This window comes from Typopeltis vanoorti, chromosome 11 (assembly GCF_054136105.1).
Source record: "Typopeltis vanoorti isolate ZY-2024b chromosome 11, IOZ_Tvanoo_1.0, whole genome shotgun sequence".
NCBI classification, from domain to species: Eukaryota; Metazoa; Arthropoda; class Arachnida; order Uropygi; family Thelyphonidae; genus Typopeltis; species Typopeltis vanoorti.
In genome coordinates, this window is record NC_143559.1 from 69,755,645 (window position 1) to 69,782,710 (window position 27,066).

Sequence of the window (27,066 nt, forward strand, 5' to 3'; positions counted from 1 at the left end):
TTAGGATAGCGGCAATTCCTTTGTTTTGTTCCTGGTACTAATCCCTTTTCGGATTTAGGGAAAATTTATACGATGCTGCCCCACCCTAAATCCTAGACAAGAGAATAACTCAAAAATCAGAGAATTAACACTCAGAATAGTGCGCTATTATATAACTCCTAGACAAATTCGTTAAGTGCTTAAATCATGCAACAACTAAATTTCAATTGCCATCGTAGCCACCTTTATGCTTTACCTCCCGCCTTAGTTCTGACCTTTATGAGCGGTGCAATAGGAACAAAATCAGGCAATTGTTAGATTAATACAAAAGAAAGACATTTAATTATCAAGTCAGATATTTTACAGGTAACTACAATTACTGGCATAGAATCACAACTATCCTTGAGAATAGGTTCAATTAATTAAATGATGTAAACTCTTTTAACATTTTACAACATGAATCTAGATTAGAGCTTCAATTAATAGCTAAACATTCACTCGGTAATCAACATTTTTAAAGATTATTGAATTAGCAGACTAAGTACACCTTATAGTATTAACATATTCCCACACAATCCTTTTTCTTAGAACATAAGGTTCCCCTTTCTCACTTTGCATAAGCTTTAGAGTCCTTTCATTTAACGAAACATGAATAACTGAAAGTTCTTTGGGCAAACAATAATTATCCCTCTTAGCACAATTACATAACAGAACAAGGGTTTGCATTATCAGGGACCGTAGAAATACTTGGCCTTCTCCACACTTGTCTCGGGGGTGCTTCTGTCTCATTGACCATGCTCCTGCTTGATTTCATCTAAAAGAATCAACTGGTGGGCTCGGACACGACTCGCCTCCTTCGATGTAAACTACTCTGGCTTGCCGCTATCGGGTCAAGTGGCTTGGCATGACTTGTTGATCTGCGCTGTGCCTTTTGCAGGATCAGAATCTGTACTTGGCTAAACTATTGCTTGACCGGTGAACTGCCTATAGACATCTCTGCGTGCTCCTACGACCTCCGTGGGATCCTCCGAATTTGATGACCAGTCGAATGAAGGAAAAAAAGCTGCAAGCTGGTTCTGCCACATTCTATATATCCGAGATGCGATGTTTACCTTCTTACGTCACGTTCTTTCTCCTTTGAACCCAGTGCCTCCGTCTCCCCTAGCGGGCTTCGTGGGAAACTTCCGCACGCAATTCTTCTCTGGTGCACGTGATTACCTCAGGCCTTTAACTTTTGTCTTCTTAAACCGGTTATCTTATTCACTCCATGACAAATATTTACACAAAGTTCACATAGTTTTAACTACTGGAAATTTTACAATGAATAACTATAATATAATGTATAGACTTGTTTAAGTTAAGGGATATTGCATCCCATATCGTTTCTTTGGAGCCTTTGGCTCTTCATATATCTCATAATGTATAGAGAAAAATTACTTAAATGATGAATATTTTTGGTTGTTTACAATCACTTTCATATTTTCTGATATACAAATATTAACTCCGGGAATGTTGTTGCTTGTTAAATTTGAATGAAATACTTCTGGATTAAATTTTCTTTCATTCAGAATTTAACAATAGCGACAAATGGGAATTTTGGACCATTCTTCCTGTAGACATGTAATGAAGTCCTGGCCTGGGACAAACATCCCTTGACCTTATCCAACACTCAAATTCATCCCACAGATGGTCAGTAGGGTTGAGATCAGAACTCTGTGGAGGCCAGTCAAGTGTGGTGATGTTCTTGTCTACAAACCATGCAGTTACAGCAGCCTTATAACAGTGCATTGACTTGCTGAAAGAGACAATGGTCAGTTCTGTAGAAATGCCACAAAGTAGGAAGCATTGCATTGTCCAGAATGTTCAGTTACCTTTCAGAGTTCAGTGTTTGTGGCACCACAAACAGCAGTCAGAGGCAAAACCAGGAAAAACGGACCATTCCATCACACTGCCACTTCCAAATTTTATAGTTGTTGGGGTTATGTACTCTGGTAAGAGACTTTCACCAAGCATCCACCACATCTACACCTGTCCATCAGCTCAGTAGAGGGTATAGCATGATTCGTTACTTCATAATACAGGTTTCTAAGCTTCCACATCCACTGTAGGTGCACTTTGCGCCACTGAAGATGATACTACATGTTGGCTTTGTGGGACTTGCATGCTGTGAAACACATGTTGTGAGCCTCAGTTCTGAATGTTTTCTGTGCAGATTCATGGTCCTTGATGCTCGGAATTCTGCATTTGACGTGTCAGCTGACGAATAGCAGTTTTTCGTTATTCTTTGTAGCACCCTGCTTTCATGTTCGGTGAGGTGGTTGGTTGTTCACTGCATGTAGCACTTGCAGTTGACCTGGATGGCCCAATTTGTCAACGATTTGCTGAACAGATAGGTTTGCAACATGGCATCCTATCACACACTGCTTTCAAACTTTCAAATTCAAAGATATTTGAATACTGGCTGCACTTTGACACAGTTACACTGACGGGGAGCATCATATTCCTCCAATTTATACTGATTTCACATGGCACAATGCACCTTGCCTGTGGGGGGGAGGAGGTTGACTTCTTTCCTACACTATCTGCACAAAACTGTCCTTTTTAGCTCAAAACACTGCTAACATTATATACTGCTTGGAAATGGTTATAGCAGGAAAAGCTAGAGGTGTAAGTTATACACCTCTAGGTAAGATTTTTGCTACATATTTGGATGCTTTTAAATGTGAAAGAAGATAATGTGATTATTTTTTGCATTAAATAAGACTGTTTTGGTAACGTTAAAGTTAATAAGGTTTCTTCACCCTGTTGAAGTATGGCAAAGAGATCATTATTTAAGTCATAGCATAGGATTATAGCTTGAGATATTTGAATACTGCCAGGTTTATTAGATTAAAAGAAACGAGGTTAGTGAAAGAGAGTCATTTTTAAATAGAAGAAAATAGAGTGCATGCAAAAATACAAAGCCTCCTTGGTATCATTGCTCAGGAAATCAGAAGAAAGAAAACCATCCACCATTATATTTAGTGAACAACCTGATAAGAAATGTGTAATCCAATTGCAAGAACCCATTACCAGTCAAATGCCCTCAGGACAGCTAAATGAACATCTTCAAATGTTTCTATAATAAATTTAGTTTAATCCTTTATCCAAGTGTAAGCAAACAAAGTTTGTGCGTGAAGTATCTTCAGGACTGAGGCAACTGGTGGTAAAGGTGGACCAAGCTCTCATCACTTATCTTAGTATCTCCCATAATGTAAAGCACATCTCCTTGCGGACATGTATAATGCTATGCATTAAGGGGGAGGACCACTGCCCAGACTGGTTTCGACCTTTATTGAGGTCTCATCAGTGGGAGCCAGACCTATAGATGGTGATACTAAGGAGGAAGTGATGGAGAAGTCATATTTACCTTTACGAGTTGCCAAAAGGTGTCTCACCTTATTATTAAATTACTCTGGATTTAGAGAAAGATGTTGGAAATTTTTTTCCACTTGGTTAGACTATAATAAATTTAGTTTAATCCTTTATCCAAGTGTAAGCAAACAAAGAAACTTTGTTTGCTTACACTTGGATACACTAGCAAACAAGGTATTTCTGTTACATAGTTTAGTTGATAGGTAGAAACATGATAGAAATGAAATAAGTTGCTGAACATGTTTTATAGGAGTGTAAGCAAACTGAATTAAATTAAACTAAATTTATTATAGTCTAACCAACTGGAAAAACTTCCAATATCTTTCTCTAATCCACAGTAATTTAATAATAATAAGGTGCAACTCGTATAGGTAAATATGACTTCTCCATTACTTCCACCTTGGTATCACCACCTCTGGGTCTGGCTTCCCACTGACGAGACCTCAGTAAAGGTCGAAGCTGGTCTGGGTAGTGGCCCTTCCCTTAATGCATAGCATTATACATGTCTGCAAGGAGATGTGCTTTGCATTATGGGAGATACTAAGACAAATGATGAGAGCTTGGTCCACCTTTACCACGAGTTACCTCAGTCCTGAAGATAATTCAGGCACAAACTTTGTTTGCTTACACTTGGATAAAAGATTAAACTAAATTTTAAAGGATTAAACTAAATTTATTATAGTCTAACCAAGTGGGGAAAAAATTTCCAACATCAAACATTTGGAGATATTCATGTGTTTAAAGGTGGATGATGTTAGCAAGGAGATCTATAGTCATTCAAAACTGGTAGAATCCATATTGGTGATCACTGATTTAATTGATGGGTCTACGTGTGCAAAGGAATTAGCCATTGTTGTCGACATTCTCTGTTTTTGAGTGAAATAAGCATAATTGGATGATGGTGTAATTGCTTACTTTTATTGCCTTTCTTTCTTTGGAATGGGTTGGATATAAGCTTATTTCCATGCTGTAAGATAGATGCCAGATGGTGAAAGATAAGATAGGATTGCCCTTAATTCTTGAAATAAAAGAAATAAAATTTTAATCACATTTGAAAGGATCAGACTAGACGACTTGTTGGTATCCAAGCTATTTGGAATTCCTCAGATGTTTTTCATGGTAAAGTGGGTAGGTACTTTGCATTGGTCATCAGTGCAGAATGATGCCAGGAGGTTAGTCTTTGGATGATTTTACAATAGTACTGTAAAATGTTTAGTTTTTGTTATTATCAGTTTTTAAATCATGTTAATTGCACCAATTGTAGAATAGGCTGCAAGTGGTATCAGATTTCTATATTTAAGTCTAGGCACATAAGCAAGATCCTAGTTATATGTATATTGTGATGATAATTCTTTCCTATTCTTAAAAATATAATTACTTCCTCAATAACCAAGTAAATTGAGTCTTCACACAAAAACCAATTTAATAACACTAAAATAACACTTTAATGCCAGCAAAAAATGTTCCTCTTAAACTGAGCTGCACTTCAAATAAAAAGTTGGATGAAATAGTTTCTTGATCTCTTTTCTAAAGACTTTTCTCTTACAAAAGTCTTTAAAATAATCATAGTAAGATATGCAATGTTCAGACTAGGACAATAAAAACCTCAATTTTGATTGTCAAACACTGTCTAGCATTTCTTTCTTTAAATGCCTTCTAGAAAATTACATAAAACATTTCCTTTTCTTTCTTCTTTAAGATTCACGGCTTTTTACCTCTTCATATATCAAGGGTTTCCAAAGAAAATGATCAGACATCTAAAATTCTACTTGCTGGTTTGTTTATGCAAGAAATGTTTGCATGATTCCAAAGTATAAATTTCAGTTATAAATTTCATTTTTCTTTTCTAACATGCTAATGATAACATTAAAATTAGCAGTCTAAGTTGCTTAAGCGTCAAAGACATTTAATTTGGAACAAGTCTTCTTAGCTGTAAGAAAAATGGAGATGGAGTTTTGTTCAAATATCCATACATCACCTTCCCTGCATGCATCTCATTACTAAATATCCAGTTGGATTGAATATACAGGAAAGGGTGGCAGTTTAGGTCTTCTACACTTTAATGGACCATTTAGGTCTAATGCTGCCATCATCAGGTTTCTGCATCCAGCAGTGTATCCATTTGTCTTAGGTCTTTCAATACTTCATCAGTTTTATTTTTAAGCATTTGTTTCATCTGGTCAGTGGTATTTTGTTCTCCAAAAATGGTCAAACCCATATTTACTTAGGATAGAATGTTGGGTCTTTGAAACAGGTTTCATAGTTCCTTATTATGTCTTCATGTGTACCATCTGGTTTTCTATCATCTCCCTTTATTATTGATCATGCTTCATAACCATAGGTTAATATCACACATAGATAACTTAGTTTGTCACATATTTTCTTGATAATATTCTTGGTTTGGGATTTTAGATTTTGTAAGATTGCAAAATATCCAAATTTGATATTCTCCTTTTATCCTCTATCTCTAAATATATGTCATTGTAGCTGCTAATATTTACTCCTAGATATTTAAAATTATCCACTTACTCAAAGATATAATTAACAGCTAAGTTGAATCATTCATGGGTCCTTGAAATGAGTCTACTCTTGGTTTATGAAAAGATCCATATGCCTACTCACCTTAATTAAATTACATGCAGTTTGTATGACATCCTGAGCAGAGCAGCATAAGCCAATAGGGGCCTGGTTTTATTCCAAAACTTGATGAATTTGCCTGTAGAAAAGGTATCGTGGGGGTGGGGTTGAGAATAGTGATTACATACTTTTACTATATTTATATAATCTTTAAAGGAACCTGTGGCATAACTATAAAGAACAAATTATATTATAATCACCACAGTAATTAACTTTAATGAAAGTACAGTTATTTTGTTCTGAAAATAACAGTACATCATCAGTGCATAGAAACAAGCAAATCAAAGAACTGGGAATACAAGGTACATGCAACAATCACTTTACCAATTAAAAATGGTTGCCGCATGCTAAAAATTAATATATTAATAAATAATATTAAAATTATTTTTGATGTTTACATAAAATGAGAATCTCCCAAACTTTTTTTGGGGTAGGGGGAGAGAGAGACAATCGTTACAACTCAGGTTTGGCTGATATAAAAGGTCTTTACAATTTTCTTTGAAAAGGCATTCATATTTAAATTAAACTGCTTTTATTGAGAAGATGAACTTCATCCTATGGGATACTGTGTTTAGTGTCAATATTATGTTGTGTCAGATCAGACTTTTGATGATTCACATATTCAGTGTAATATTGATGTTCATTTTTTCCATAAAAACTGCCTGTCTGCCCAAAGTATGTCAAATTACATTCGCAAGGAAGTATCGTTAGCTGGTAAATACCAACTAACGATAGAGATGACAGTTTATCTTTTGTAGATGGTAACAGATGAGAAATTTTGTTGATAGGAAAATATGTAGGAATAAAGTGATACTACTTCAAAATTCTACCAATAGATTCAGAGATACCAGAAATATAAGGGATTTGAACTCTACAGTCTGTTGAAGAATCCTTAGTTGTTGGAACATAGCAGTCAATTATCTACTGGATTTGATGAGGGTTGTAACCATTAAATTCCATTAAAGTTTATACTAAGAAGTTCTTGTTGTAAGTTTGAGGGAGAGGAGCATGCATTATGTGCTCTATTAATTATACTTGATAACACCAATTTTTTAAGAGTTGTGATAAGCAGACTTTTGATGAATGTATCTGCCAATAAAGGTAGGTTTTCGATAAACACTGGTTGACAAAATACCAGAGGCTATGCGAGTATTAATGGTAAACTGCCAGCCTTTTCTTTTTCAATGGTGAATTGAATGTGTGGATGAAGGCTATTGATCCATTGTGTGAAAGTGGTAAGTTCATTTTCAGAATGAGACCAAAACTAGTACATGAAAATAGTTTAATTTAGTAACAAAAAGGTATATGAAGACAATGGTCAAAAGCAAAATGAGATTGTCAGTTTCACAATAAGGAATGTAGTCACCCCTCAGCAATACAGTGCTCACAATGATGTTTAATGCCATTTATAATGGTGTTCAGGAGCTCAGTTGATAATAAAAACTATTGCTCCTGCAAAACTCTCCTAATTCCATAAATTAAAGAAGCCAAGGAGTCATATTTTTAGTTTCATCCTTTATTCAAGTGTAAGCAAACAAAGTTTACATGTGAAGTAACTTCACAAATGGGCTAGTTTTATATAGATGCTAATGACTTCATATCAGTTGCCTTAGTATCCCAAAATGCAATGCACATATCCTTACAGACATGTTTAAATGCTATGCACTATTGGAAGGGCCACTACCTAGACCGGTTTCAACCATTATTGAGGTCTCAACAATGTCAGTTGGACCCAGACCCACTTGCCCAATCATGAAGTTACTTCACTTGCAAACTTTGTTTGCTTACACTTGGATAAAGGATGAAACCAAGAATCAGGTCAGGAGAGACTTGGCTGGCCAGTCATTACATACAATAGTCTCTTCTTGAAGATATTGGTCCACGAGACTCACTTAATGAGGACAAACATTATTAACTTTGAGAATAAATGTCTCCCCTATTGCACCTGAATAACAATGAACAGATAGGGTCCAGGACCTCTGTTCTCTATATGTTGCAGCATTCGTGGTTCCTCTAGGAATCACATGCACGTAGTGTGTTCATCCAATCAGATGCCTCCCCAAACCATCATACCACCATGAGTGTACCTTTCATGAATAATGTGCCTCCCTGGTTCTTTACAGATCAGAGCATGCCTGGTATTCTTTGTAGAGATAGTATGATTGTTTGGGAAGATGCACTGACCTGTCTTTGCTTCTTAGTAGAGCTATGAATGCTGTAACTTGAGAGAGAGAGGAGATCCTGAACCCTATGTTTGTCTATATGTAGGTGTGATAGGGGAGACATTTATCCTACAAGATGATAATGCTCACTCTCATCAAGTTAAGCAAGGTAACCAATAGCTTCAAGAAGAGATTGTGATGTGTGGACTGGCCAGCCAGGTCTCCTGACCTTAAACTGAGCATGTCTGGGGTTTCTTTCACATCTCATGTCATACTGCTTTTCACCAAATTGCATAAAAATTCACTATAAATGTTTTGAGTATTGTGATTTTTCTGTTTGTTCCTTAATTTATCGAAATCAGTGTACAGTGTGATGGAAACAACATAATGAGATATCATTGCCATGAGAAATGTCTGGTATACAATATATCGGTGCTGTTTTTGTCAGAGAAACAAAGTAAACAGTTCATTCTATTAGAACAGCCTTACCTTTAGCAGAATTGAGGATAACTACTATATCTATAAAGGATCAGTGGGAAACAAATGGAATAGTAGAATTACAGAAATTCATGCTGACATAATTTGTTATCAAAATGAAAACTAAAATTGTACTATCATCCTAAATAATAAGTATTCTGAGATGATTTATTCACATAATAGGAATTGAGAGGGGGGGGGGAAGAGCTGAGTAACCATAGTATTTATTTACTCAGCTTGAAGATCATCTTGAATTGATGTTGCCTTTCAGTACATTGAGAAATTGGACAGTGGAACTTATTTGTGTCTAGTTCTGAAGGGGAAGTAGTAGTAGTGGAATTTTTTTTTAAGTTATTAGAGAAGATAATTTACATAAAGAAAAAAAAAATTTTATTGGAGACCCAAACAGTACAATAGGAAACAACATATTCACACTTGGCTATGCCTTACCCATGTTGGGCAAGGTACTTGTAGAAACTTGCATGGGAACATATTATGTTCCTTTTATGCCAAGCAGGTGCATTTTTACAATTTTCGATGCATGTGGCATGCCAGTTTTGGTGAAATTTTTTAGTAGAATTTTATTTCTAAAATTAGTATTTGTCAACTATCTTTTAATGATATAGAAAATCTCAAATGTAATTTTATCTGATTCCAAATTTATATATACATGCATATCTTCTTCTTCGTCTTTTCATGAACCAGGTTGCCTATTTCAGTCTCAGACCAATGTTTCATCCGTTTACCTCCTTTTCTTCAGCTGTTTTTGGCTAAGAAAGTGTTGAGAATGTGGTCAGGTTCGGTAGTTAGGGCACTGCTGAACTAGTCTCTGGTAGATCAGTTAAAGGATCCCAATTTTTTTATGTAGTTGCAAGGTTGTATTTCTTTAGTATTTTTATTAGTTTTTCGAATGTGCCTGATTTATGGAATGGTGATAGATTTTGTGTATTCTTTCCTGTGAAGCGAAGGAAGAAGGGGATTGCAGTTACAGGATTTTAATATTTGTGGATTTGGGGGGGGGGGGGTAGCCATTGGCTAAGAAAGTGTTGAGAAGGCGGTCAAAGTTCAGTAGTTAGGACACTGCCATCAGAACTGATTAATTTTGCCCTGTTATATAAGGTTTCTATTATCCCATATTGTTGGGAAGGGAGATGATGTGGCTGCTGTTGGATGTATCTACCAGTATGTGTGAGACATTCTTTAAACAGAGAATTCATCCAAGGATCCCTCAAGCTGGCATATAATCAAAATGTCTAGGAAGGGGAAACTGTTTCTATTTTCCTTTTCTAAGGTCAATTGGATCTTGGGATGTTGATTTGTTAAGTTAATGGTGTTGCAGTAAGTCTCTCACTCTATGGTCCAGGGTTGGGATCCAAGGTTTGCTGTGGTGTTGGTATAACGTCCAAGGTGATCCTAGCATTCCACTATCAAGTCAGTCATTTCTTGCCAGTCAGTGGGTGTCCATGTGGCTCTGTGGTGAGTGAGTAGGGAGCTCGGGTGCCAAACCAAAACCCTTTGAGCCAGAATTCTGCATTCTCAAGGGGTGTTTGGTTTGACATTTCAAAGGCTTTAACCAAGTACTGATGCTATAGACATGGCATAAGTAAGAAACAAAAGATATATGATACTGATATAAATGTACTAGTGTGTTTGATCATCCATGCAACAAGCGATAAGCCAATACGGAAAATGTTACCCTTCTTTATTCAAAAGGGTTTAGGACTGGCAGAATCTCCCAAAACTGCTAAGAAATTATGTTCTGGTGATATTCTTGTGGAAACATCATGTCAGGAACATTCCACAAAATTACTGAGAGCAAAATCAGTGGGTGGAATACCAATCACAATAACACCTCAGAAAACACTCTGCTCTTTTAGAGGAGTGATATCAGAACGGGATCCCTTTGATGTTCATGATGAGGAGATATGTTCAGAGCTTAAAGATCAGGGAATGACAGGTGTGAGGCTCATCCTGATATGTAGGGATGGTCACCTGATTCCAACCAGGAACTTCATTCTTACTTTTGATACACCTGAGCCTTCAACATCTGTAAAAGCAGGGTATCTCGCCTGTCCTGTTAGAGCGTACATCCCTAAATCCACTGAGATGCTTTAAATGTTAGAAATATGGACATACCCAAACTTCTGTCATGGTTCTACCACTTGTGTTTGATGTGGTAGTAAAGAGTATGATAACCAATCATGCTCTTCCAAAAAAAAAAAAAAAAAAAAAAAAAAAAAAAAAAAAAAAAAAAAAGCTGAGTGTGTCAACTTGTCAGTGAGATCATCTAGCTTACTCTCGTGCATGTCAGAAGTGGAAAGATGAAAAAGACATACAAAAAATTAAAACAGAATAAAATATATCATAGAATTCAAAAAGGAAGTTAACTACTGCTTCACCTGTTTTGGAATCTTATGTTGAGAAGGTGGCAGCTAAGAAAATGTCAACAGTATCTGAAACAGATGTGTCTATTAAGTAAATTAAACTTGCCAATGACCCTGACACATCAGATGTATTAAATATTTTACCAGAGGAAGAGTTGAACACTGGCTGTCCATACTTTCCCAAAACAATTGATAAATATAAACCTGATGAAGATAAGCCCTCAACCTTCTGAAAACCAGACAAGTTTCTAAAGCAAAAACAATAGCAAAATTTTCACAGTGGAACTGTCATTGATTTTGGCAGAATATTGATTATATCAAAGATTTTGTTGCAGAAACACAAACCTTTCTGTTTCTGTCTACAGGAAACATACTTAAGACCTAATGAGGACCCTACTTAAAGAATTACATTGTTCATACGCAAGGACAAAACTGGAAGTGATCCTGCTCGTGGAGAAGTAGCTATCCTAGTGGGCAGTCATATTCCTTTATTTACCACCAAGTGCCAAGTTAAATCGATCTTGATAACCTTATCTTTCAACTGCTTGAACCTATACTTCTTATAGGTGACTTTAATGGTCACAATACTCTGTGGAGTAGTAGTGCCAACACAAATAGATGAGGACAAATCATTGAAAAAAATCCTTGACAATAATGACCTTTTCCGTTTTAATAATAGACTCAATACTTTCTTTCTTCCAGAATCACGGCGAGTGATCCAACACACAAACTTGGTTTTTGCTCAAAAACTTCTCACAATGTTCGAACGATGAGATGGTGCATTATCATGCAAAAGTGACCAGCTGCCTGCATCACGATATTCATGTCATACGCGACGAATTCTCGCTATCAATCGCTTCGAAACTTCGAGATAAAACTCGCCATTGACCGTTTGGCCAGGCAGAACGAATTCTTTGTGGATAATGCCCTTGGGATCGTAGAAACACATCAGTGTAAAAATTTTGCTGTCTTATTGTTAAGTCTTACTTATTCTTCTTCTTTGTTCTCTAAAATTTCCGTCTAGATACGCTTGTATTTAATGAATTTATCTCTAACACCTTAATTACCCTTTTTAAATTAAATATTCTCTCTGGGCCAATCTTTACCTATAAGAACGATGCTAGTGGTTTAAGGACAAAGGGATTGCTAATGTCACTACCAATCCCTTTGTTCAATGTTGAAAGTTTATTTTTCACTAGGTTAGACTATAATAAATTTAGCTTAATCCTTTATCCCAGTGAGAGCAAACAAAGTTTGCGCCTGAAAATATCTTCAGGACTGAATGTAGTGTTGTACTATCTTACCTGGGTAAGTAGTACAGCACCAGGCAACTCGTTGCAAAGGTGGAGCAAGCTACCAACACTCCTATCCCAGTATCTCCCATAATGCAAAACACATAGTACAGATGTTCATATTCAGTCCTGAAGATATTTTCAGGCACAAACTTTGTTTTCTCTCACTGGGATAAAGGATTAAACTAAATTTATTATAGTCTAACTTAGTGAAAAATAAACTTTCAACATCATTCTCTAAATCCAGAGTAATTTAATAAAAAAAAAAGGTGGCAAACCTTTTTTTTTATTAAACCTTACCTCAACTTTACATACTCCTGTAGGTAAAGATGACTTTGCTACTGCTTCTGCCTGGTATCTCCAACTCTGGGGCTGGCTCCCACTGAAGAGACCTCAATAAAGGTTGAAACTAGTCTGGGTAGTGGCCAATCTCTGAATGCATAACAGTATACATATCCACAAGGAGATGTGTTTTGCATTATGGGAGATACTGGGATAGGAGTGTTGGTATCTTGCTCCACCTTTGCAATGAGTTGCCTGGTGTTGTACTACTTACCCAGGTAAGATAGTACAACACTATATTCAGCCCTTTGTTCAATACTGGATCTGAATCCTAGATTAACAAAGAGTGCAGAACCAAGGAACCAGAACACAGTTTAGCATACTATCTTATTTCACTATAACTTATTTATGCAGTTGTAGCCTCTCTAATAATTAACCTCCCGCAGTGGTCCGAATTTTATGAGAAAGTGCAATAGAGAAGAAAATCAGGCAAGGCACCAGTTAAACTTAAAAAGCAAAACATTTAATTACAAATGTAGCATCTTACACTTTATGAATATGCATTAAAGAAGTAATCTACAATTTCTAAGGAATGAGCATTAAATATTCAAACTCTGTCTTCATCATAGCATACAAAACAAAGAACTTCATTATATAGTTTACAATTTCTACTTGATAGATCAAACATTCTCTTCTATTCTCTTCAATACTAAAGGACATTTGCTAATTGAATTTCTAATTTAGCTCCACGTGCTCTTACAATAATTCTTTCACTAAAATTTCATAATCACTCTACTATAAAAAGAATATTATCTCTAGAGTCCTTCCTATAATTACAAACTTTCTTCTTATACACAATTGCTTATAAAAACATAGACTGTACATTACCAACTGCTGGGGAACTGCTTGGCCACTTCACATAGCATGACCGGACAATCATTTTTGATCCTTGGTTCATTCTGCTTTTTCTGAGGCATTCTTCACGGGTCCGAGCTGTAGTTATCTCTGCCGCCAAAAGTAGGCATACGTTATTCTCTGGTTAACTGGCACAACATCGTAATGATATCTCCAGAAATATCGGAGATTTCCTTCCGCTCGGCTGATCACTGACCGGTAAACTTTCAGGAATTTCATGGCATAGTTCCTCAGTCTTTATCTCGAATCCGCGTCGAAAAGTGGGGGGGGGACGAGAAGGAGCCACAAGGAGGTTCCAACACACCCGAGCATAAGAGTAAGAGCGCATTTTAGGCGCTGCAACGACTTTTTAAATCGTGCGCTACCGATTCCTTCTACGTCATCTTTTCTCATCTCCCCTTTTTCCATGTCACCCTACGTCACCCAGTACTTGGCGCCACATACGGAATTCTAGCGTACTCTTCCGAGTTTGGGGGGGGGGGGGGGGGGCTGCGTGCTTACCTAAAGGGTGCACGTGTTTAGATTCTGGCCACTTTTACTTAATCGGATTATCTTCTCCCAGCAATTTGTAAGTACTTACACAAAAGCAGCAAGGTTTAAGCATTTAAGCAATTTACAATATTTTACCTTATAACATAAAGTAGTGAAAAAAATATCCCAAATTTAGTAATACTTTGGTAAATTACAAGAATTTAGTAAGCCCAATATATCAATATGTGATTCAAAATGTAAACCCATGTTAAGTCTGTAGGAAACATGAATTAATTTAATTTTAGTTTCATTCAGAACTTAACATCAGCATTGTCTTTACTTTTGACTTCTCCTGGCGACTTTTTTTCGGATGTCCCTCTTCTGGTGGGCTCAACTCAGCACTCTGGTGCTTTGTTTCAGGCTCATACTTAAAACACCACGTTATCGTCACCAGTAACGATTGTTTCAAGGAAGTTTGAGTCCTTATGAACGGTTTTAATGAGGTCCTTGCAGTGTTCATTTCGATACATTTTTTTGGTCGTCTGTCAACTTGTGGGGAAATTGCGAATTCAATTTACGAAGACCCAAACTCTCAGTCAAAATATTGTGCACAGTTGATTTTGGAATCCCCAATTCATCTTCAATCAATCTCACGGGCGATTTTGGGTTTTCTTTGATGAAATCATGCCCTTTTTGGATGTTAACTTCGCTCAGTCCAGTTTTTGGACGGCCCGGCTTCTCGTTGTTCCTCAAGCATCTCACGACCACTTTGAAATCACATAAACCACTCGTAAACTTGAGTACGGGACAAGTATTTATCACCATATGCTTTTTTTTTGACACATTTGATGTGTTTCGGTAAAACTTTTACTAAGTTTAACACAAAAGTCAATTGCAGCTCTGTTTGAATCTAATTTTCCGACCGTTTGTCAAAACACTGTGTCACTCTTGGCATTATAACTTGGCTTCTAATGAAACAAATGTCATAAACAGTTGACACAACACTAACGAAGATTGCCGCTTTCGACAACAAAAAGATACAACAGGTGGCGCCACTAGTGTTTTCTATTTTCGAAAAAGTTCGGTTTCTTTTTGGAGACAGAGGATGTACGATCAAAGCTAATTGCTCAATGGCAATCATCATTGCCATTTATGACATTAATTAATTAATTTATGACATCACAATTTATGACATTAAGCATTGGCATTCTAGTCAATGTAGAAAGAAAAGAGAGAAAGTTATTCTTGCTAGCTCTGCATAGGTCACAGTCATCTTACACATTCTTATTGTTGAGGGAGAATAATCCTATGTGAAAAACGCAATATGCATCTTACTATTTGTCTTATTTTGGTTGAGTGCCAGCACTTTACACAAGAGGAATGAAATTCTTATCTAGCCATGCCATATTTTATTTTATTTCATTTTTTTTTAATGTTCAGCCATGCACGAGAGGTTGGTTGATCATAGTACGTTAGTATTGTTTATTGGTAGTGGGTTTGGAAAGGAGGAACTTGTTTACATTTGAACTTGTCCACCCTGCTGCTACCTCCTCCATAAGTGTCACTTTCACAGATATTAGAGGAATGATAACATGTCCCTGGTTCCCTCCAGATCAGAGCCAACCTGGTATCACTTAGTAGAGCAAGGGACTCATCTGTAAACAGTACCAATGCTGGCCAATTTCAAATGTTCTCTCCTGTGACATGATAGGGGGGTACAATGACTACCTGTCAATTAACACATAGATCACCTTTGTGAAGCCTTCTCCACACAGTGGAAGCAGATATAAATGTTGCTGTAACTGATGCATGGTCAGATTGCAACTAATTTATATTTGTATATGATAACCAGACTCGCATCACTTTTTATGCGAGTCTGGTTATCATATAACCATCTGACTTTCATATGTCCACCCGAAATTATCACGATTTTTCTCTTTATTCCCAAATTGATGGAAACCAGCATATATATATGTTATATGTTAGGGTTTAAGACTATGGCAGACAACTGGTCTGCCATACAGACCAGTTATATATACCACACACACACAAAATTAATTTTTGTGTATGTGTGTGTTCACACTGTGTACTTACTGCAACATGTATGATCTTGCATTATTATCATGTTTATTCAACATAATTTTGTGTAGAATTAATTTTATTGTTTTGTGATTTTTGCTTCATAAGTATTTTTGTATTACAGATATCCAGTTCTGGAACAATAGAAAATCTCTTGAAGGATTATCTGTGCGCTCGGTATTTTTTAATGTTTTTCAGTCTGTAGTAGTACTCCTTTATGTGCTGGACAATGATACCAATTTGGTAGTTCGTATATCTGTGTTTGTTGCTCTACTAATTGAAATTTGGAAGATTCATAAAGTTACGAATATTTCAGTCGACAGAGAGCACCGAATATTGGGCCTTATTCCCAAGGTCACATTTTCAGATAAAGGGTCCTATGTAGATTCTTCTACAAAGGAATATGATGTGGTGAGTATTTAATTATCGAAATTTCATTGTTTGATTTGGTTTTTTTGTTTCCTTCATAAAAATTAATATATTTATGTTGCCAACATTTAGTAAATCAAAGTTTTTTTAGCTTTATTTTATTTATTCATACATTGTTTTAAAAATTGGATTGGTACACAGGTAACACCTTTTCCTAAACTTATCACAATTCACCTGGTAACTCTGATGAGTTTAATTTCCTCCCATTCTCATATATGCATATATAAGTGGGATGTGTGTACAACTTTTAACATCGTGATCAAATTCCAGATATATACCCTCCACAGATATACAGAATACTATGATAAAACTATATGAAAAATTTACATTATTAATAACTTCCTATCAACAGGTCAATCTAATATTTGTCAGAACTTATATTTCATGTAAGGCCCTTCTGACTCTTTGTCCACCTAGATCTTGATCTGTTTCTGGGTATTTTTTCTGCCATCCCAACATCAAATTCTTGTAGTTAAGCTTATAAGTTGGTTTGACATACTTCTAATTTTTTTAGGAAATGACAATATGAACTCAGTTATTAATTATAAAAACTTTAATAACTACCTATATTTAGGCAGTGTTACATTGTCATCTTCATGTCTTCATGGATCACAAAACAATTATAATGTGCATGCATGCATGCACTCACACTAAGCAAATGAGGCTGAAGAAAGACAACTGAAGTTGCTCCTAGAGTCCTAAAAAGGTGCCCCCCCCCCCCCCCATTTGGTTAAAATTGAGTTGTCTTGGCTGTTGGGCTGACAATTTTAGAATGTATGTTTCCCAAATTTGGGGCAGTCATGCACCCAAATTTGTTGATGTTTGGGAAGTTTTCAGAGCTGAGGCTGATTCAAGGAATACCGCAGCAAGTATGAAAATTTATTCCTTGAATAATGTTTCATACTTTAACAACCTTTCAGAAAATGATCTGCAGAATTGCTTTGAACATTAGCACCATCATATGCAGCTGTGTCAACTCAGAAGGGAACTATTTTGAATGAGATCATAATTGATTTTCTGAATTTGTTAAATAAAAAGAGATACAGGCACAGTCTCCTCATTTTTTTCTGTATCAGACCTCGTATACCTACAGTACACCACAAAAAAGTGAAGATTGGACATTAGATCAGATATCCCAGTCAGCTGCCCTTCAAAGGCTGGGTGGAAGTCTCCTCTCAGTAATCCACTTTCAACCCTTAACATGTTTGTTGTGGCAATGAATACTCTTGCCATCCTAACCATGTGGAAGAGTGAAAAAAAACACTGTGCCCCTCAGAAATGTTTGCTTGTATATCATCAGACACACCACACATCATGGCAATTCTTCATTTGCAACCAAATCTCCGGGTATTTTTTGAGGCTGAAGAAAGACAACTGAAGTCTTTTGGGGGTAACAAATGTTTGTTTTAGGATATATTGAAACACTTTAGCAAAACAAGTGTTCTCTGCCAAGTTGGCAGGAAAACAACCCAGACCAAGATATAGGTGGATTGATACGGTACAAAGTGCCTTGGATGATAGAAATATAAGATCTGGTAATGTTGGAGTCTTGACAAGTAACAGACTGATTTGGAGGAAAATTGTAGATAGGAAGTTAGTAATGAGGTAAATTTTTCATGTAGTACTATCATATCCTGTACATCCCTTGAGGGTACATGGCAGGAATTTGATGATGAAGAAACACTTTGACTTATTTCCTTCAAATCAAATGGAGAATTCTAACTCTTTTAAAATCTTCATTTTAAAAATAAATAATAATAATAGAATGATATAAATTTAAAAAATTACAGGAAGCAGATAATGGTGTCTAGTCTACTTTGAAAATTTCACAAAACTCATATGTTAGCTTCCAAAAGTTAGAGAAGACAGAATAATAAAAGATTGCCAGTAAGTTTAAATGTAACTATAATGATAAATTAGGGTCAGTGAATAGCAGAAATATCTGCAAGTTGCTAGTTACAGTTCCTTAGAATTTTTTATTTTTATGGTATTTTATTGTTTATGCTACATCAAGCAATTGGTTGCTGTTTTCTCTCTGCCCCCCCCCCCCAAGCAGCTCTCATATAAACTAGCATTTTTTTTAATTTTTTTTTAAGCATTCCACTTTTAATGCATCATGTCACTTCAAAGTGGAAAACCAGACTTTGACTCGCCGGTCATCCAATACCATATTGTGCACTTGATCAATGGTTTTTGGTGGTGTTACACTTTTTGGACGTTCTTCACGTGATTCATCTTCAAGGCTGGTATGGCCACGTTTAAACTTTGCAGCCCATTTCTTAATTGTCGAAAAACAAAGGAGAAGAGTACTCATAAGCTTTTATGAACTTTGAATGAATTTCTTTTGGCATAACCTTCTCTTTTAAAGAATTTTATAACTGCAAGATACTCAATTTTATCCATTTCAAGGGATACAGACAACACTTTTGCTTCAGGCAGCTGTATAAAACAAACTACTTGATAGAATGACTTGCAATTTCACATGGATGCTTATGACAGATGTGCCAACTTAGAAAAAAAAATATCTTGCCGATAGCATTGCTATCTATGGTCGAGGCCGAGAACTTTTCAGACCACCCTTGTTATGTCAAATAATACTCCAAGCAGAATTTTAACAATCAGTTGTTTTATGTTAGTATATCTATCTACTTTTCTATAACTGAACCAAATTTGAGATGAAGTTTCTGTGTGACATCGTAGTGCCCTTGTTAACATTATATTACTTTCATCATCTTGATTTTGCATTTATAACAATTCTGTGTGTGTATATATACAGGATGGCCATAAATTAACTTTCCCTCTTTGGAGGTATCTGTAGCTAAAATTAATACACGAAATGAGACCATATTTTGTATTGAGACTTTCGAAGGCACGGGGAGATAAATTCCCAAAAAAAAGATTTAGTACCAAAAGTTGCCAATGAGGGGGGGGGGGATTTTTGGCGCTGGCAGAACTGAAAGTAGTCAAATATTTGCAGTAAACGCAGGTAAAAAGGATTATGCAAATTTTACTGTGCGTACGTGACAGCAGTGCCACCAATTCCACTTAAAAAGGGATTGGGAACGTTCAGCAGTTATTTGAATGACTGACGAATTGTGCTCAATATGCATCCTACCTTGCCTCGGCATGCTTTACTTGTTAAGTTGTTTTACCTTAAACAGTGCAATACCTTAGCCGCCCTTTGGGAATTTAGAAGGCTTCATAACCTGCTTACAGGTCCTATGTCAGCTGCAGCACTGAGAGCTATGATTAAGAAGTTTGAAGAAACTGGATCACTAGGAGACCTGGCAGAGGATGGAAAGCAGTGCAAGAAGAAACATTAACAGACGTTACATCAGCACATTGAAAATCGTGTATGTGGTCCAGGGGATCCTGATTCTGATGAATAAAAAATTATTTCTTGTGAGTTCAATTACTACATTAATTTCTGTCTCTCACAAGTTATTGTTTTACTTTAATTATTATTATCTTGTAAGCTTCACATATCCAGCTGGAATAAGTGACGCGGCTGTCGCTTACACTGTCAAAATGTTATTATTCCATTTTATCTGCCTTTAATATAATTATCCGCTTGTTTTCGGCTCCGTCAGTGCCAAACTTTCACCTGTCGGCGACTTTTGGTACTAAATCTTTTTTTTGCGGAATTCATCTCCCCATGCTTCAAAAGTCTCAGTATAAAATTTGGGTCTCATTCCATTTATTGGTTTTAGCTACAGATGCCACCAAAGAGGGAAAGTTATTTTATGGCCACCCTGTATATTGGGTTGGCAAATAAGTTTGTTCGGTTTATGCATTAGTACAAGTTTACGCCGCTTCGCCTGTTGCTATTGTTGCACTACTGTGCAACGCTATTGCACAGTTGAAAGGCGACATTTCGCATAACCTTTGAGTGAATTTTCATTCGGCCTACTTCCGTTGCATGTGTGTGTGTGTGTAACATATTTTTAGAAATGGAGGGAAATAACATACTTTACTGGCATATTTTGCTTTTTTATTTCAAAAAAGGCAAACGAGCTGCGGAAGCCCATAATAAAATATGTAGCCTATATAGGGATGGTGCCTAAAACAGAATGCTTATGCCAAAAGTGGTTTGCCAAATTCCGTTCTGGAGATTTCTACGTCAGTGATGCATCTCGCTCCGGTCGCCCGACCAAGGTTGATTCAAGTGTTGTGAAGGATGTCGTTCATAAAAATCCTTTATAAACAGTGCGGGAGATTGCTGCAGTAGTGAACATATCCCATGCAAGCGTTGAAAACCATTTGCACAAGCTGGGATATGTTTCAAAACTCAATATTTGGGTGCCACATGAATTGACTGAGGCCAATATGACTGCTCGCATATCCATCTGTGATTCGCTGCGACATCGCCAAGAAAAACGACACATTTTTGAAGCAGATGATTATGAGAGATGAAAAATGGGTTCTGTATGATAACATGGTACGTAAAAGATCATGGGGACACAAGCGAACCACCACAAACAACCTCGAAAGCGGGATTGCACCCAAAGAAGATCATGCTCTCTGTGTGGTAGGATTATAAAGGTGTTGTCCATTACAAGGTGTTACTGTCAGGCAGAACAATTGATTCAATTGTCTATTGCTCACAGTTAATGCGACTGACCTGTGCAATTAGCACAAAACGTCCTGAATTGGCAAATCGAAAAGGAGTTGTCTTTCACCACAACAATGCCAGACCCCACACACACCGTTAACACTTGGGAGTAAATTGTTACATCTTGGCTGCGATTTTGCCGCATCCTCCGTATTCCCCAGACCTGGCACCTTTCTATTACCACTTATTCTGATCGTTGCAGAATTCTCCACACGGAACACCTTTGCTAATGAGGAGGCTGTCAAAAGACACCTGGATCAGTTTTTCGCCAGTAAACCTCAGGAGTTTTATGAACGCGGCATAATGAAATTGGTGGACAGATGGCAAGAGGTCATTGATAAAGAGGGTCAATATATAACTGACTAGTATGTATTATATATGTTAAATAAAATGTGTTTCATTCCACTCTGTAAAACCGAACGAACTTATTTGCCAACCCAATTTATATATATATATATATATATATATATATATATATTTGTGATTAGGGGAGGAAGTGTGGTAAAGATCAGCTTGTTTTTCCCTTTATCCTTATTGTTGTGAATCTAAATAGATTTTTTATTTTTTGCACAGATGGCATTCCGTTATCTATCGTGGGGTCTGTTTCCATTATTAGGTTGCTATGCAGTGTATTCGCTTTTATATCTTGAACATAAAGGGTGGTATTCCTGGATCCTTGGTATGCTATATGGATTTCTTTTAACTTTTGGTAAGTAAAATTTTGAAAATCCAAATACATCCATTCCTCAATTTAGAAAGTTAGTGAAATTATTTTATAAGTTAAAATATCTAAATAGAGCATTGAAGTCCACATTATTGCTTGTGTAATTTCTTTCAGATGATGCAAAAGATAAAAAGATTAGTTAATTTCTGTTAATTAAAATGGTGTGTATTTATAAAAATAAACAATGCATCAAGAATTCATATCCCAAAAAATTATATGTATTATATGAAAGAGTTACTGAATCATCTATTATGGTGTCATTAGCAAAATTCACTCATGAAAAAATTTATTTGTTCTAGGAATGATTTATGAATAGGAATTTCATATATAGAGGAATAAATGTAAATATTCAAAAATTTGGCTATTTCTGCTATAAGTATGTTTTTATTTTACAATATACATATATAAATAATAAATCCCAGTCAATTCAAATACAAGAAATGTAAATTATGAATTAAATAGACATTTCCATAACATTGTGTTAGTTTTTTGAAATTTTCCACAGGACATTGTAATTCAGATATCCCATATAGAAATATATATATATACCGTATATGTTGGTGTATAAGACGACTCGCAAATACTACAGAAAACCCCTCGAAATCGTGGGTCGTCTTATACGGCGAGTATAAAAAGGGAAGCTTAATTTCTTGGATGAATATTTAGGTAGTTACAATACATCTTTATATAAGAAAATAGGCAGTGTTTATAAATAAATCAGATTAATTTTTTGTTACATAAATTTATTTAAAATATTACAATAGATATGTCTTAAAAAAACAAATAATTATTAACCTCTTGGGGTGGGGGGGGTCGAGTCCAATCCCGGACGCCACAGTCTGTAAACTACATCATTCAATAGGAAAATGAGGAATTTTGATTTTTTGATAATGTTTGTGACAAAATGGGTCTTTTTTTTAAAAAATAAATAAATAAATCACTCAAGTTATCTCCTAGTTGGTGTCCTGAAAGAAGTAGTACTTCCGTATGCCAACTATGGATTACCTCATATCGCCCCTTCTGTCGGTTCTACTTACCATTATGTATTGTTTCACTGCAGTGGTTAGTATGAACAACTAATTGATTTCTTGCAGATATTAAGATATTTTTGCCCAGTTTGTGAAGAAAAACAGACCTTATGTATGGAAGAATGTGTTTCAAGAAATATCATGCATAAAAATATTTTATATACCTTTTTTTTTGCTACTAGAAAACTTTTAGTTGAAAATGTTTTTTTTTTTTATTTTCTGAATTTACAACTTGTTTCATTTCCTGCCACCATAGGCTTTGAATGGACTTGCCACACACGTTCAATACATATAGTTAGCACGTGTTTGCTACAAGAATGATCGAAGTTGGCATCATAGAACACTCTGGCCACTAGGAGATAACTCACGGGCATCCAGCAGCAGACCACCACCAACTATGAGTTATCTTGCAGTTGGCAGTCAGCATGTGAAAATTAAGTTTGCAAACATGTAAACTTAATTTTAATTTTTGTTTAGGTATTGTTCATAGATCTGCACAAATATGGAATTTTTGGAACTTATGAGGAGGTTAAGTTGCTGAATGCATTGTTCTTCACACAATGTGTTACTCTATCCCATGTTAAGCTCAATGGCTTATTCATAGCCAAGTAACTTGGCTTCTTTGAAACCTATTCTAATGCACTAATAGAGCACTTAATCCTGTTTGAATAATCTGTGTTTGTTATGTGTGCTCCTCTGGTTTATTTGCTGTTTTGCAGGAGGGAGAACCTGCCACTATATGAGGCCAACTAACTGATTTTTTTTTTTTTTTTTTTTTTTTTTTTTTTTTTTTTTTTTTAAGTATCTGAACACATGTTGTGACTGACATAGTTTTGCTACTCAGTATTAGATTCTACGCTTGTGGACTCTGTCTCAACAATAGGCTTTAACTGCTTAGGAGTATTTTCATCAGATCTTTTGCAAATCCCATAGAATCGATCTAATCTCTCAGCTTCTTTCACTGTATCGTAGCGGTATAATAGGTCTGCTGCCAATTTCTTAATTTTGCATTGTCCTGTTTAATGTTTTTTGTTAATCCCACCAACAAAAAATGGTGAACCTATTACTGTGGTTGTGCTAATGAGGTGAGATCCAGAAATCCTGCTCTTCATCATAGAACTTTTTTTTCCCAAGATTTTAGGCCTCCAGTAAGCAGGATAGCCTCACACTAGGTAATGAAATTGATGTACCACATCAAAACATTTATTCATAATTCATATCGCAGTGGGACTTGAATCCACAGCTTGGTGTTGGTTGGGGAACAGAGACTATTCACTCTGCCAACTGGTATTTCTGTAATTATAATTCAAAGTTCATAATTTCACATTTCATTTCACTACTAAAAAATGTTCTCTTCTCTGAGAGAACATTTCAGGGACTCAAAGGATTCCCTGAAAGCTTTTGAACATTTCATTATTAATCTTGAACGTAATTATTGAGAGTAGTTTGCCACTTTCTGCAACACTGGCATGAACTTGATAAATGAACAAACAGCATCGCTTCTTAAAAAAAAAAAAAAAAAAAACCTAAAGAGATGGACATTTGTTCATTTGATGCAGCTAATGTTATCGCATTGCTTGTAGTAGTAGTAGTACTTTTGTCAAACATTTTTCTTTGTGCTTTTCAGTTATTTTAATTTCTGATTTGAATATATATAAAAAAATCCCATTAACCATTTAATTGTGGTATTAATCCAGTATTCTGCAACTTTTCAGGTGGAAGGATCATTGATATGTTCACATGGAAGCGAAACTTCCATATGAACATGCCCCCCATGCAATAAGTACACCTTAAATGATGTGGTGAACTAATGCATTCAAACTAAACCAAACTATTCAGCAAATGCAAGCAAGGATAGTTTACTTATGAACTGAGCGTTGAGTACAAATCTTTGACGTACATTGGTAAAGGTATATTAACTGTTGAGAATTGAGCCATAAACCTTATTATTTGTAGGTGTATGATATATTAGCTACAGATAAACTACATAATTCTGCTCCTCCCATTTGAAGAAACAAATGACATACTTTCAGTCATTGGTTATAGTTGTTGCAGTGCTAACCACATTACTGAAATGGGGAATAGTGATTGCTTTATCGTGCAGTATCTTTAGGTAAACTCTACACACCAGATAGGTCTGTAGAGTTTTCCATCTCACAGTGAGTCTTCTAGCTATGCAAGTGCAGAAATAATACTATCCCTTTCTAACTGGATTACTTTATGAAGGAAATTGGGTTAAACCTGATATCAAAATCAGAGATATAAAACTCAGTTGTGTAGTTCATGCAGATGATAATTATATTCTTAAATAAATCCAATACAAGTTTTTAGGACTGTTTTAATAACCTAATAACTGTTGTAACAAATTGGGTGGGTACTACAAAATTCAGCAATAAAAATACAAACTGTGAAAATATCTAGGAACATAAAAAAACATTAGTTACATTGATGGAGAACGTACAGAACAAATGGAACTTCATTTATTTACATATATTTTTAGTGAAGATGGTAAAGTAAATTTGGAAATAAACACACATAAATTTACATCGATTTGAGAATTGAGTTAGAAATAAAATTTGATTGCAGACTAGAGACCACACATATGAGAAAATTAGATGAGTTAAAAGATGGCACCAGTGACAGAATTATCTGGAAAATGGTGCTGCTATAGGAAGTAACTTGACATTGTTAGCATGTAAGAATCTGTGAGGAAAGCTAATCTAAGGTGATGGCTGCTTAAACAGTATGGGAAAGGAAAGGTAAGCAAAGCAAATGTTTGATGCCAGAATGGCAAGAAAAGACCCAGAGAAAATAAAATCTAGGTGGATTGATGTAGCTAGTGTGTCTTAGAAGACAAACACACAAAATTGAGAAATATTTATAGAGACCTGTCAAATGATAGATAAATTTAAAAGAAAGTTGATGTGAAGCTAGTAATAATGTAAACTTGATTATGTAGTACTATTCCATACACCTTTTTGAGGTACATAGTAGCAGTTAATGATGATGATGATTCAATAGAATTTTGTATTACTTTCAAATATCCATATATGGTACTAACGTACTATAGGTTGACCAACTAACCTCTCGTATGTGTGCCCAACATGAAAAAATAAAAAAACACAAGTAATCCTGATTTTATTCAATAAAATCTATGTCTGGGAATATATAATGATGACTATCATCTATCGACATTTTTATACCTAACTTACTTATAGACATAGTTGAAAATTTATTTAAGCTAGGTTAACTACAAATATTTTGATTCATGTATCATAGATCATCATTGTAATACAGTTTGGAAATAAAAAAATTAAACAACGATGAAACTATATGAAGAATGGAATTTCTCTCTTATGCTGTCATGAGACAGCCAGGTAAAAAATGATACTATTAAGATCAAATGAAGCGTATGTGTGCATTTAATTATTATTTTTCAGGAAATAGCAAAGCATATTAAATATTAATTATAATAACTTTATTATTATTATTGTACAAGCACTTCCATGGAGTTGGAAAACTCATCGCGGGAGACCCAAACTATCCACACAATATATCATACCTCTACGTGAACCCATTAACAGATAAAGCACTCACAACTGATTCTGGCAACCCATTCTACTTATTCACAACTCTCCAAGCAAAAAATCTAGTCCCCATACCCCTACTAACCATACATTTATTCAACTTCCATGGATGATCCCTTGTTCTGGCCCCTCCAACCAAGTGCTGAAATATTTCTCTCCACATCAATCCTATAAAACCCTTTAAGCAATTTAAATGTTTCTATCATATCCCCTCTTTTTCTCTAATCAACCAACTTCTACATTCCATAGGCCCTCAATCTATCTTCATAGGAAACAGACCACTCACCATTTTGGTCACTTGCCTCTGAATCTTCTCCACCATTTCCTCAGCCCTAAGAAACACATGAGACCAGACTTGAGCAAAGTAATCCAGATGAGGACGTATCAAGAGCCTTATGAAGAGGAATAACAACTTCCTTATCTCTACTTGTTAATGTGTTCTACAATAGCAAAGTAATCTTATGGGATACCTTAGCAATATGTTCTTTAAACTTGAACTCTCTGTCTACCACCACCCCAAAATCTCTAGCTTCATCTATTTCCTGGAGAACAGTGCCACAGCTTGTAATCTATTTATCCCAAAATCAGGGCCGT

At 35.7% G+C, this 27,066-nt stretch overlaps 1 protein-coding gene across 1 annotated transcript in view; it reads left to right on the forward strand.

Moving 5' to 3' along the window:
• LOC150101700 (putative lipid scramblase CLPTM1) overlaps window positions 1-27,066 on the forward strand; it is a 283,907-nt gene that overhangs the window by 220,254 nt on the left and 36,587 nt on the right. Inside the window, exons 9-10 of the mRNA XM_090399981.1 lie at window positions 16,217-16,503; window positions 21,707-21,842. Of these exons, the coding sequence (XP_090256107.1) occupies window positions 16,217-16,503; window positions 21,707-21,842 (423 nt within the window). The remainder of the gene's footprint in view (window positions 1-16,216; window positions 16,504-21,706; window positions 21,843-27,066) is intronic.